Raw genomic sequence first — 13,866 nt, forward strand, 5'->3', positions numbered from 1 at the left:
CTTTGAATAAGACATTTTTACACACATCCAAGTTGATGCTTTCATCAATGTTTACTGTCCCTTCAGAGAGACGATATGAAGTTCTATGGGTAGCACTCAGGGACATTTGAAGTGAAGTGAATCAGTATAAAACTAAATTAACAGAAGCTGAGAATAAGAGTATAGATATAGGAATCCATGAAGCAACAATACTCAACTAAGATTAATAATTTTGGGCATATTCCCCACCTTTTCACCAGCAACAACACAGAGAGATTCAGTGTCTATACACTTCGAATTTCTTAGACATCTTTCCAAGAGTCTATTCAACTTCACCAAGAGATCTGACTGCCTATGAAAATAGGAATGGGATAAAGTCATGAAATATAACACCAGGTATTAAAACAATAGCTTGCTGTTAGGTTCTCATCTGGCTAAAGCAGCTTTAAAAGAAGATTTAAATACCTGCCAGGTTCAAAAGCTGGGGCAGCCATCTGAGAGAGTTCAAGGTTAAAAAAAAGAATACCTTCTGTTGCCCTATTGAGTTTTGGAGAAACAAGTTCACAGGAAACCTGTCCAAGAACTCTGCAAAGATAAAGTACAAATCTGTTAACTAAATATATCTCCTTTCCAATTAACAATAAAACCTAAAACAGATATCAATTAAGTTTAAATCTTACTCTGAGTGATAACATAGTATGTTATTAGAAGTTGAAATTATGTATAAAGTATAATAGAGTATATACAGAAAATAAACATATTGGCATACCCCCCAAAATAACAAGAAAAAACATCTTATTACAATATATATATATATACACTTTATTTTTTTGATCAATGATCTTTACTTCTCTTTTCTAAAACAAATATCTGTTGAACAAGATGGCATGAAAACTTGAGATTTCTTAGTTTTCATATGGCATTATCTGGCTAACATCTGACCAATATCCTCACAGCTTCCAAACGAGTATTAAAAACCTAATTCTCGTGTCAGGAAAATGAGAAAAGTAGGACTACAAACTCAGGGCAATTACTGCTGGCTGTATATATGACTTGAAAAGATCAGAAAACCATGTGACACTCATGTGACAAAAAATATGACTGGGGTGCCTGGGTGGCTCAGTTGTTAAGTGTCCGACTTCAGCTCAGGTCATGATCTCACAGTTCCTGAGTCCAGCCCCGTATAGGGCTTTGTGCTGACAGCTCAGAGCCTGGAGCCTGCTTCTGATTCTCTCCCCCTCTCTGCCCCTCCCCCGCTCACATTCTGTCTCTCTGTCTCTCAAAATTGAAAAACATTAAAAAAAAATTTTTTTAATATATGATTAAAAATTTAAATGTAACTATAAAACCCAAAAACTCTTGCATTAAAGAAAATATATTTATCTTGGCAACGAAACAAAGAAGTCTGTCCACACTTCTTAGCTGCTTTGTAAACAACAAACAATAAGGTTCTTTTAAACTTCTCCCTATTGGCGCTTTTAAATAATTTGAATCCTTTGTTACCTTGTTTTCCCAAGTTCCACAATACAGCATCCATAATCTGTTCCAAACGTGATCTTGATGTTCCTATAATCATAGGTTTGTCTGCCATCCAGCCGCTGTAAGCACAACATTCATTCGTTTATTATTTCAACAAATATTTACTGAGCAGCTACTTTATGCCACGGCCTAACATTTGGGAGAAACGTGGGATACTAACCACTCCCCATAGGAGAGTGGAAACTACGTGCCCCGGCACTACTAGTCGCTGGGGTAACTCCAGCCTTCAACTGAACTGGAGTGGGCGGGGAGAGCCTTAGGGATTGGGGGAACGCACCGGCGGTTCATTCCAGGGGCTCCCTCGGCCTGCGAAGGCCAGCTCTGCGCGTCTAAGCCGGAAGGCTAGGAGCGGCCGGGCGACCAGAGCATCCCCGCACCGCGAAGTTCCCCGGGGCCATTTACCTTCTTCTCTTCGATGGCGCGGAGTAGGAAACGGCGCTCGCAGTTTGAAAGTGGCGTCTCCTTCATGCTGTAGGAGCACAGGCCACACTAGCACCGGAATCCGCAGGGAAAAGTGAACTTGGTCCCCTTCACGCGTCTCGGCTCGCTCGGACGCGCAGGAAATTTACGTCATCAAAGTTCGGCGGCTGAAGGTGGGAAAGCCAAGGCTACCGCCGTCGCTAGTGCGCAAGCTCAAAGCGAGGTTGGCACCCGCGGAGCTGGCTAGGAGAAGCAAGTGAGTTTAAGGAGGCGAGTTTCTGAACGGGAAAGTCTATTTCCTTTATCATGAAGTGTAGGGAAGAAAAGGACAAGAAAATAACGGTCAAGGATAGAAATTAATATCAGTAGAGGGCTTTCACATTTCACCCTTTCCTCAGTTTTAGCGGGATAGACTGGACGGGTATTGTTATTTTACAGATGAGGAAGTTGAGATTTAGCCAGTAGAAAGCTGCAGAGGCAGAGCTTGTATCATTTTCAGTGGAGAAACGCTGGAATAAACGGGCGTAAGAGGAGAGGAGGGAGGGGAGGAAACTTTGAGACGGTGAGGTTGGGTTATTGCAGGCTGAAGGTGAAATCTGGTAGGCTTGAGAAGTTGACAAGAATTGAGAATATTGCCGACTTGTAACTAACAGTGTTACAACCACCACTAGCTGAAACAAAATGTGTTTATTTTTTCAATCTCCCCAGTATTTTAAGCGGATAAACTTATTTTTATGCTCATGGAGGAACCGGATACTCGTGCCGCCAACCATTCGGCGTTTTGAAGCGTAGTTAAAAGCAGGAACTCCAAACTACCTAGGTTCAAATTCTGATTCTGCCTCTGACTAGTTCTGTGACCCTGGCCAAGTTAGCCTTTGTGCATCACTTTACTCATCTGCAACAAAGGAGTGTTAAACCTATTTATTATGAAGGATAAAAATGAGTTAATACAGGTAAAATGCTTAGAACAAGTGCCTGGCATGGAGTAAGTGCTATTTAAGTGTTTGCATATTATTTTGTTAACATTCGATTCAGAGGTAATGGGCACTGTAACTCCTTTTCAGGCTCCATTCTGCTACTTTTGTCTCTTACGTTTTTTACTACCACTGATGCATTGTAGTCCCAGTTGTACCACTTGCAATCCATGCACTCAATTAATTAGTTACATTGTGTGTGTGTGTGTGTGTGTGTGTGTGTGGCCTTCTGTGTCTCAAGAATAATTCAAGTGTTACAGAACTGGGGTGGACAGAAATCTGTTCCTTGACAAATTTATATTCTCTTTGTAGGAGGCAAGCAATAAATCTTAAACAAAAAAATAAAACAAGTTGACATACTAATGCTATCTGAGAATGGTGATGCTATAGTAATAGGGGTAATTGCAGAAAGTGGTCGTTTTGTAGAGGTGGCATTTGAGTTTAGTAAATCCTCAGTGATGAGAAGGAGCAGCCATGATATCATCTGGAGGAAAGGAAAAGTGTTTGAAGCAGAAGGAGCAGCATGAGCCAAGAATGAGATAGGATGAGCTTAACATGGCCTGTAGACAAGATGTGAAGGAGGAAGGTGGACAGAAATTATGTCCACATGCTCAGACAGTTGATTGACTTTCAAAACAGGCAAGGGGCTTACAGAGTGTAGGCCATTCAAGTTCTTTTAACAACTTAAGTTCTTTCATAGAACAATTTCACAACAGAACTCCTGGCTAAATTCATCATTTAAATCCTTACGGTCTTTTAGTGGGCATTTACTAGTTTCTCTTCCTGTCAGAAATGAAATGGGCCGTTAATTGAGGTAGTCTATCCTTTTCTGGGAGGGCAGCTTGGTAGTGCAAATAGAATGGAGTTCGACTTCAGGTAAACTTCAGTTCAAAAGGACTTTGGATGAGTTAAGTAATCTGTGAGCTTCAGCTTCCATATCTTAGTTTGGAAATAATAATTACTTTGTGTAAAGTTAAAACAATCTAACACAGGGGCCCCTGGGTGGTTCAGTCGGTTAGCGGCTGACTTCGGCTCAGGTCATGATCTCGCGGTCTGTGAGTTCGAGCCCCGCGTCGGGCTCTGTGCTGACAGCTCAGAGCCTGGAGCCTGTTTCAGATTCTGTGTCTCCCTCTCTCTGACCCTCCCCCGTTCATGCTCTGTCTCTCTCTGTCTCAAAAATAAATAAACGTTAAAAAAAAAAAATAAAACAATCTAACACAGCGTTTTGAACAGGATAGCTATTCAAATACTAATTTCCTTCCTTTTTTGACTTGGTGAGGGCTTCCCTTGAAACCACCCAGATTCACCATCTCAGATTGCTGTTCTGAGATTGCTGCTTGATTACTTTGCCTTTGCTTTCCTCCACTTTGGTAGAATTTCCACCATTCTTTCATTATCATATTAGTGTAACTTTAACACTGCAGCATCTGCCTTTTATTGGAGTTAGTCCAAAGATATATAATCCATCTCCACTCACATCTACATATCATCACAAAATTCGTTTACTTCATAGCCTCATTTTTTTATTTAAAAAAATCTTTTTTAACGTTTATTTTTTGTGAGACAGAGTGTGAGCGGGGGAGGGGCAGAGAGAGAGGGAAACACAGAATCTGAAACAGAGTCCGGACTCTGAGCTGTCAGCACAGAGCTGGATGTGGGGCTCAAGACATTTGTTGTTGTTTTTCAAGACTCAAACTGGAAACCACCTAGTTAATATGTGAGAAGATTTTATGTATTGACAACTGCTGTGGTCTGAATGTTTGTGCCCCCCCTAAATTCATCTGTTGAAATCCTGATCCCCAAAGGAGATCATTTGAGGAGGTGGGGGTCTTTGGAAGGGGACGGTGGAGTCCTCACGAATAGAATTAATACTCTTATAAAGAGATCCCACAGAGCTCCCTGGCCTCCTCTACCACATAAGGATGCCATAAGAGGTCTGCAACTCAGAGAGAGCCCTCATCCAACCGTGCCAGGACCCTGATTTCAGTCTTTAAGCCTCCAGAATGGTGGGAAATAAATTTGTACTGTTTACGAGCCACCCAGCCTGTGGTATTTTGGTTATAGCAGTCCAAACGAAGACAAAAATGACAGAACACTGTAAGTCACATGTAGTATGTATTTCCCTTCCATATTTTTAATTTGATAATATAAATTTAAAAACTTATATTATCAAGTTCATCTCTAATTTCTATGGAATAGTTAAAAGAGCTTCCTTTTCTTACCATTTGCTATCCTCAGATATCTAGATATGATCTTATATTATTTTAAGCTTTTTCTGTATTTTTAGAGGAATAAAAAATTATATCTTCATATAAGTACAACAAAATGGGGGGGGGGGAGAAATGGGACATTTTGATTTATGCTGCACCCAGATAGTTGTAACATGTGGGTAATCCTGGACACAACAATATTAGGCATATCACTCTGTCTCAGCAAATGGCTAAAGCTCTTTGATCTGTTCTCATCTGTAAAAAAGAAAATTCATGCTCATTGATAAAACTCTGTAGGAAATTACATGGTTTAATGTCTAAAAAATAAATATGTTCCAGAAAAGTTCTGTGCCAATTAGACTTCTACAAAGAAGATCATATCTTAAGTAGAATTAGAAATAATCAGATAAAATAATGAAAGTAGAATTTGTTATTATGGGTTAAACTCATTGTAACTCCAATAACTGTTGTGAGATATATGGTAAACAAAATAATGCCCTCCCCTCAAAGGTATCCTCATCCTTATCCCAAGAACCTGTAAATATGTTACCTTGTATGGCAAAAGTTATTTTGCAGATGTGACAAAATTAAGGATTTTGAGATGGGGTCTTTATTCATGTGGACCCAATGTAATCACAAGGATGCTTATAAGAGGGAGGAGGCAGTAGAGGCAGAGAGAGGGAATGAGACAATATGAGAATGTGACAACAGAAGCAGAGATCAGAGAGGAGAGAAGATGCTATAACTAGTGGATTTGAAGATGGAGGTTATGAGCAGGAATATATGAAGCCTCCAGAAGCTGGAAAAGGCAAGGAAATGGATTCTCCCCTCCCAGGGGATTCTCCCCTGGAACCTCCAAAAGGAATGTAGCCATGTGGATATATCTTAGATTTCTCACTTCTAGAACTGTAACATAATAAATTTATGTTGCTTCCAGCCATTAAGTTGGTGGTAATTTGTTACAGCAGCAATAGGAAAGTATTAGAGATTGTCAGATAAAATGTAGGTGCTAAGTTACAATTGAATTTCAATGAACAACAAATACTTTTTTTAGTATAAGTGTATCCAATTTGTTCCAAATATTGCATGGGATGTACTTTATACTAAAATATTATTTGTTGTTTATCTGAAATTCAAATGTAACTGGGAATCCTGGTTTTTTTTTTTTTGTATTTATTTATTTTTTTACTAAGTCTGGAAACCCTAAGCTGTTATAAGGTGCCTCATTTATTCACTTACATATTAATTTCTACCTCTAGTTTTATATATGAAGTTTTCTTTTTTTTTTTAATGTTTATTTATTTTTGACACAGACAGAACATGAGCGGGGGAGGGGCAGAGAGAGAGGGAGACACAGAATCCCAAGCAGGCTCCGGGCTCCGAGCTGTCAGCACAGAACCTGTCACGGGGCTTGAACTCACAGACCACAAGGTCATGACCTGAGCCGAAGTTGGACGCTTAACTGACTGAGCCACCCAGGCGCCCCGTATACATGAAGTTTTCCTAAAGGAAGATGACTATTTATTATGTTATATTGTTGTAGGAAATTATAATATTCATGAAGCAAATTTTACCTGAAAATTCCTCATTGCAGTGTGAGGATTTATAGTTAAAAATGTTATGTGCCAATGTGCCAATATTATGTGTTAGGAACTTCCTCTCTGGCACAAAAAGGGGAAGTCTACAGATAACATCTCATAATTTTAAAGCTATGTGGGGATCTGAAAGATTATCTAGTACAGGACTTGCAAAGTCAAATGACTTCAAGGTCCAGGCAGATTATAAATGAGTGAAGCTGATCCGTTAGAGGACCATAGGAAGTAATAGATCTATGGTGACCCACACACCACATGCCCTTTCTAAGAGGACCCAAATATTGTTATAGCTCCCTGAGAGCAAAACAAAACATAGACTGAGTTTTCTTAGGCCTTCTCTCAGTTTTCATCACCTCAATCCATCTAAAGTCTCAAAGTACAGTGTGCTTGAAAAACAAATTCACCCTTTTGAGGAGTTCCTTAGTCCCTTTCAGCCAGATTTCTGGTCCCAAACTCCTCCTTTATAAATTCCAGAATGTCTGCTGAGCCGACTTCATCTTTAAAAACCATCCAGGGGCAGCTGGGTGGCTTGGTCGGTTAAGCGCGTCGGACTTTAACCTCAGGTCATGATCTCACAGCTTGTGAGTTGGAGCCCATCATTGGGCTCTGTGCTGACAGCTCAGAGCCTGGAGCCTCCTTTGGATTCTGTTTCTCCCTCTCTCTGTCTGCCTCTCCCCTGCTCACATTCTCTCTCTCTCTCAAAAATAAACAGTAAAAAATAAAAATGAAAAAAAAAACCATACAAATTCTTGCAACTTTTATTTTTTTTTATTTGTTTTTTAATTCTTCCCTTTTTTGTTTTTCAGTTAGGCGAAGTTTTTTTTTTTTTCAATATATGAAATTTATTGTCAAATTGGTTTCCATACAACACCCAGTGCTCATCCCAAAAGGTGCCCTCCTCAATGCCCATCACCCCCTTTCCCCTCCCTCCCACCCCCATCAACCCTCAGTTTGTTCTCAGTTTTTAACAGTCTCTTATGCTTTGGCTCTCTCCCACTCTAACCTCTTTTTTTTTTTTTCCTTCCCCTCCCCCATGGGTTTCTGTTAAGTTTCTCAGGATCCACATAAGAGTGAAAACATATGGTATCTGTCTTTCTCTGTATGGCTTATTTCACTTAGCATCACACTCTCCAGTTCCATCCATGTTGCTACAAAGGGCCATATTTCGTTCTTTCTCATTGCCATGTAGTACTCCATTGTGTATATAAACCACAATTTCTTTATCCATTCATCAGTGGATGGACATTTAGGCTCTTTCCACAATTTGGCTATTGTTGAGAGTGCTGCTATAAACATTGCGTTACAAGTGCTCCTATGCATCAGTACTCCTGTATTCCTTGGGTAAATTACTAGCAGTGCTACTGTTGGGTCATAGGGTAGGTCTATTTTTAATTTTCTGAGGAACCTCCACACTGGTTTCCAGAGTGGCTGCAACAGTTTGCATTCCCACCAACAGTGCAAGAGGGTTCCTGTTTCTCCACATCCTCTCCAGCATCTATAGTCTCCTGATTTGTTCATTTTGGCCACTCTGACTGGCGTGAGGTGATATCTGAGTGTGGTTTTGATTTGTATTGCCCTGATGAGGAGCGACGTTGAGCATCTTTTCATGTGCCTGTTGGCCACCCGGGTGTCTTCTTTAGAGAAGTGTCTATTCATGTTTTCTGCCCATTTATTCACTGGGTTATTTGTTTTTCGGGTGTGGAGTTTGGTGAGCTCTTTATAGATTTTGGATACTAGCCCTTTGTCTGATATGTCATTTGCAAATATCTTTTCCCATTCTGTTGGTTGCCTTTTAGTTTTGTTGGTTGTTTCCTTTGCTGTGCAGAAGCTTTTTATCTTCATAAGGCCCCAGTAGTTCATTTTTGCTTTTAATTCCCTTGCCTTTGGGGATGTGTCGAGTAAGAGATTGCTACGGCTGAGGTCAGAGAGGTCTTTTCCTGCTTTCTCCTCTAGGGTTTGGATGGTTTCCTGTCTCACATTCAGGTCCTTTATCCATTTTGAGTTTATTTTTGTGAATGGTGTGAGAAAGTGGTCTAGTTTCAACCTTCTGCATGTTGCTGTCCAGTTCTCCCAGCACCATTTGTTAAAGAGACTGTCTTTTTTCCATTGGATGTTCTTTCCTGCTTTGTCAAAGATGAGTTGGCCATACGTTTGTGGGTCTAGTTCTGGGGTTTTTTTTTCTATTCCATTGGTCTATGTGTCTGTTTTTGTGCCAATACCATGCTGTCTTGATGATGACAACTTTGTAGTAGAGGCTAAAGTCTGGGATTGTGATGCCTCCTGCTTTGGTCTTCTTCTTCAAAATTACTTTGGCTATTTGGGGCCTTTTGTGTTTCCATATGAATTTTAGAATTGCTTGTTCTAGCTTCGAGAAGAATGCTGGTGCAATTTTGATTGGGATTGCATTGAATGTGTAGATAGCTTTGGGTAGTATTGACATTTTGACAATATTTATTCTTCCAATCCATGAGCAGGAAATGTCTTTCCATTTCTTTATATCTTCTTCAATTACCTTCATAAGCTTTCTATAGTTTTCAGCATACAGATCTTTTACATCTTTGGTTAGATTTATTCCTAGGTATTTTATGCTTTTTGGTGCAGTTGTGAATGGGATCAGTTTCTTTATTTGTCTTTGTGTTGCTTCATTGTTAGTGTATAAGAATGCAACTGATTTCTGTACATTGATTTTGTATCCTGCAACTTTGCTGAATTCATGTATCTCTTGCAACTTTTAAACATGATCCACTGACCATCAGCATCAGCATCACCAGGGTACCAGTTGAAAATTCAGATTCTTAGTTTCCACCCCAGACTTACTGAATCAGAAACTGCAGGAGGGATTGTACAGTTTTTATTAAAAAAAAATTCCTCCAGATGATTTTTATACACACTAAAGTTGGAGAAGCACTGATCTAAATTTCTTGAAGAGGGTAGCTCGTTCTTGTCCATAGCTCTGGGATTGCCAATCTGTTTTACGTCAAATGTGCTTACAGCTGTCATCCACTCCCCTCCCCCAGGTGATACTGCTGAGGGCTTACAGATTTCTGGAGTGAAGTGGAGGCAGAAAAGGAATTATGGAATTCCCAATGTGTGCTAGGCAGTATGATTGGTGCCAGCAAAGTTGTGCTGCCATGCAAAGATTTCCAACTTGCTCTTCACTGATGTTATAGGAGAGCTTTCAATTACAATCTAAACTTGAGCTATATTTCAACAGAATAGATTTTAAAAAATCAATAGACATTTTTTAGAGCACAGCAAAATTGAGTGGAAAATACAGAGTTCCCATATACCCCTCCTTTCCCACCCCTGCCACATACATGCAGCTTCCCCCACAGTCAACATCCCCCATCAGTATGCTTCATTTGTTACAATTGATGAACGAACGTTGACACATCATTATCACCCAAAGTCCATAATTCACATTAGACTTGACTCTTGGTAGTGTACATTCTATGGGCTTGGACAGATGTATAATGGCATGTATTCGCTAATAGTGTATCATGCAAGATACTTACATTGCCCTAAAAATCATCTGTGCTCCACCTTTTCATGCCTCCCTCTCCCCTAACCCGTGGCAGACACTGATCTTTTTACTGCCTCTACAGTTTTGCCTCTTCCAGAATGTCATGTAGTTGGAATTATACAGTATGTTACCTTTTCAGATTGGCTTCTTTCACTTAGCAATATGCATTTAAGGTTCTTCTGTGTCTTTTTGTGGCATGATATCTCATTTCTTTTTATCACTGAATAATCCATTTTATGGATGTACCATAGTTTGTCTATCCATTCACCTATTGAAGGGCATCTTGATTTCCAAGTTTTCAGTTACGAATAAAGCTACTATAAACATTCACTGTAGGTTTTTGTGTAGACATCAGTCTTCAACTCATTTGGGTAAATACCAAAGGGCACAATTGCTGGATCACATGGTAAGAATATGTTCAGCATTGTAAGAAGCCTGTCAGGTTGTATTCCAGAGTGGCTATCCCATTTTGCATTCCAACCAACAATGAATAAGAGATCTTGTTGCTCCACATCTGCACCACCATTTGCTTTTGTCAGTGTTTGGATTTTGACCATTCTCATAGGTGTATAGTGATACCTTGTTATTTTAATCTGCAATTCCTTCATGGCATATGATATTAACATATGTTGAGCAAATACATATGCTTACTTGCCATCTGCAAATCTTTGCTGAGGTGTCCATATCTTTTGTCCACTTTTAAGTTGAGTTTTATATTTTCTTACTCTTGAGTTTTAGGAGTTCTTTGTAAAAAAAAAGTTTTTAAGTGTTCTTTGTATATTTTGGATGATAGGTATGTTTTTTGCAATATTCTCTCCCAGTCTGTGGCTTGTCTTCTCATTCTATTCTGTCTGTGTCTTCCACAGAGCAGAAGTTTTTAATTCTAATGAAGTCCAACTTATTAACGTTTCTTTTATGGATTGTGTCTATGGCATTCTATCTAAAAGTCATCCTCTCCAACCCAAGGTCATCTAGATTGTCTCTTGTGTTCTTAAGTGTTGTCTACTTTTTCCATTAAAGCCTTTAGCATGTTAATCATAGTTATTTTAAATTCCTGGTCTGATCATTCCAACATCCTTGCCATATCTGCTATTGGTTCTGATGTTTGCTGTCTTTTCAAACTATATATTTTTTTAGTGTGCCTTGTAACTTTTTTTTTGAAAACTTTTTTTTTTTTTGTACTGGATAAAAGGAACTGGAGTCGATAGGCCCTCAGTGTTGGTGAGGTGTAGGGAAGGGGAAGCATTCTATAGTCCTATGATTTGGTCCCACTCTTTCAGTGAGCCTGGGATATGACCTTTACAAGTGGTTCTCAGTTTCTCACCCCCACCTTCCTTAGGTAAGACAGGAAAACTAGTGGGGAATGGAATTGGGTCTTTTTTTCTCCTAGGTCAGGTAGGCTCTGGCAAAACCCCAGTCTTTTGGGCTCTGGTGACACTTTCTCTTATGGCAGGACTTATTAAGAAGAGCAGAGTGTTCTGCCCTATATTAAAATGGCTACTGTTTCCCTCCCCTTGCCAGAAGCATGAGAAAAGTTTTTTCCCAAACCTCACTGTGAGAGTCTGCTAGGGCTTTTGGAGGTAAAACTTACAAAAGAGTGGGAGTCATCCTATGAGTGGCCCCCAACTGGAGTTTTTAACTCTCAGACTTGTCTACACTAAACTCCAACAATTAGTCTATTACAGCTTAGGTTTCCTACCACAAAGGTTCCTGTGGAGATTTCTGTTAAGTGTGAGTTTCTGTTCTGGTAAATTGTGGTTCTCTGTATCTGCCTGTCTGCCTCTCTAGATTTTGCAGCAGTGGTTTGTTCTGTGACCTCACTTCTCTGACACATCTAAGAAAGTTGTTGGTTTTTAGTTTGTTCAGCTTTTTTCTTTTCCTGTGGACAGGAGTGATCATTTCCAAGATGACTGTGTGCTAGACTAGAAACTGGAAGTCACATGAAGTAAAAACTTAAAAGATATTCTTTTATTTAACAAACATGCATGTAGCACTTACTGTGTGCCAGGTCTTGATTTAAGCACTTATAAATATTACTCCTAATAACTACCCTATGCAGTAGGTGAAAATATTATCTCTGTTTTACAGATGGGGAAATCCAAGATTTGATTGCCGAGATTGATTGCTGAGGGTCACACAGCTAGTAATTCATATAACCAGGATTCATTTGCAGACAGTCTATCTCAAGTGACTGTATTTATAACCACTATACTGTGCTGCTTCTTATAAATGGGAATCCACTTCTATGCCAAGTGTATTATCTTCACCTTAACAGTGAATCAATTTATTTTCTTCTTTTGGTGAAGATCTTAACTTCCCTCTCATGATTGCATTGATGTCTACAGTTGATCCTTGAATAACATGGGTTTGAACTATATGGGTTGATGAGGTTTTTTTTTTTCTGATAAATACAATGCAGTACTGTAAATGTATTTTCTTAATATTTTATTTTTTCTAGCTTATTTTGTTTTAAAAATCCAGTATATAATACATATAACACACAAAATATATTTAGTCTATAGTTTATGTTATTGGTAAGGCCTCTGGTGAGCAGTAGGATATTAGTAGTAAAGTTTTGGGGAGTTAAAAGTTGTATGCAAATTTTCGACAGTGTGGTGGGTAGGTGGGGGGTCAGCACTCCTAACCCTTGCATTGTTCAAAGATAAACTGTGCATAGAGAAGAAAGCTGATATTATTAGTTTACCCAAACTCAATTTCTTCTGCTCAGACTTGACATGCAATTAGAAGTCCAATCATGAAGTAGGGCTCATTAATGCAAAGAGACATGATGAGATCTAACTGTAATCCCAATGCTTGCATACAGACAGGAGTGAAATTGTAATTTAGCTTTTATTAATAACCAGTAGGAGAACTTGTATGTGCAAAAGTGATGTTGGTTCTTGATTGAGAGACTCTTACAGAATATGTCATTTGTACAACCTTAGCTACTCTCCTTTGGCCCTAAAGTCCAGGGATGCTGCACCTATAATAATAGATCAACTCTTTATTCAAATTAATGATTTAAGAGGAAAAGAGTCTACTTTATTTCTTGTTTTCACCTTGTTTACTTCTACCTAAAGTTGCCTAGGAAGTCTTAGATTGTTTCAGAAGCAGCAGCTTCAGCAGAAATGGGAGAATACCAGATGATGGTAACTCTCAAGAGAGGTAATAGTGGACAGCTAAGACAAGAAGGGGGTTTCGTGTGGGCATGTCTCTTTAACAAGCAATAAAGTATTATTTTGAGATAGTACTTCAGTGATAAGCAGCCTCAAAGATAGCCCCCATTGATCCCCACTTTCTGGTATTCAGGGCCTATATACTTCTCTCCCTTTGAGGGACTTGCCTTGAACAAATAGACTACCTTAACATTGAGGGAATGATACCCCTGTGAGTAGATTACAAGAGAATATAAATTCCATCTTCCTAGCAGTTTCCTTCCCTTGTTGACTTTGATGAAGCAAGTTTCTATGTTAGGGGGGCGCATATGGCAAGGAAGTAAGGGTCCTCCAGCCAACAGCCTTATGGATATTGAAGCCCACATTCCACAGCCCAGATGGAATTAAATACTGCTGGTGATCACATAAGTGAGCTTGGAAACAGAGCCTTCCCAAGTTGAGCTTTCAGAT

General features: G+C 39.4%; 1 protein-coding gene and 1 long non-coding RNA gene across 3 annotated transcripts in view; one reads left to right on the forward strand and one right to left on the reverse strand.

The window, feature by feature from the left end:
* The window catches only part of EXOSC9 (exosome component 9), a 37,740-nt gene extending 35,650 nt beyond the window's left edge, over window positions 1–2,090 (reverse strand). For both annotated transcript variants that reach the window (XR_008296155.1, XM_015074599.3), the window contains exons 1-4: window positions 1,921–2,090; window positions 1,483–1,577; window positions 445–564; window positions 229–331 (exon numbers count right to left, since the gene is read on the reverse strand). Coding sequence is in view for 1 of the 2 variants with exons in the window: in XM_015074599.3 (XP_014930085.1) it covers window positions 229–331; window positions 445–564; window positions 1,483–1,577; window positions 1,921–1,986 (384 nt within the window). In the remaining variant the exon portion in view is untranslated. The remainder of the gene's footprint in view (window positions 1–228; window positions 332–444; window positions 565–1,482; window positions 1,578–1,920) is intronic.
* LOC113600544 (uncharacterized) overlaps window positions 2,085–13,866 on the forward strand; it is a 37,980-nt gene continuing 26,198 nt past the window's right edge. The window contains exon 1 of the long non-coding RNA XR_008296157.1: window positions 2,085–2,194. This is a non-coding gene — a long non-coding RNA (uncharacterized LOC113600544). The remainder of the gene's footprint in view (window positions 2,195–13,866) is intronic.

This window comes from Acinonyx jubatus, chromosome B1 (assembly GCF_027475565.1).
Source record: "Acinonyx jubatus isolate Ajub_Pintada_27869175 chromosome B1, VMU_Ajub_asm_v1.0, whole genome shotgun sequence".
NCBI classification, from domain to species: Eukaryota; Metazoa; Chordata; class Mammalia; order Carnivora; family Felidae; genus Acinonyx; species Acinonyx jubatus.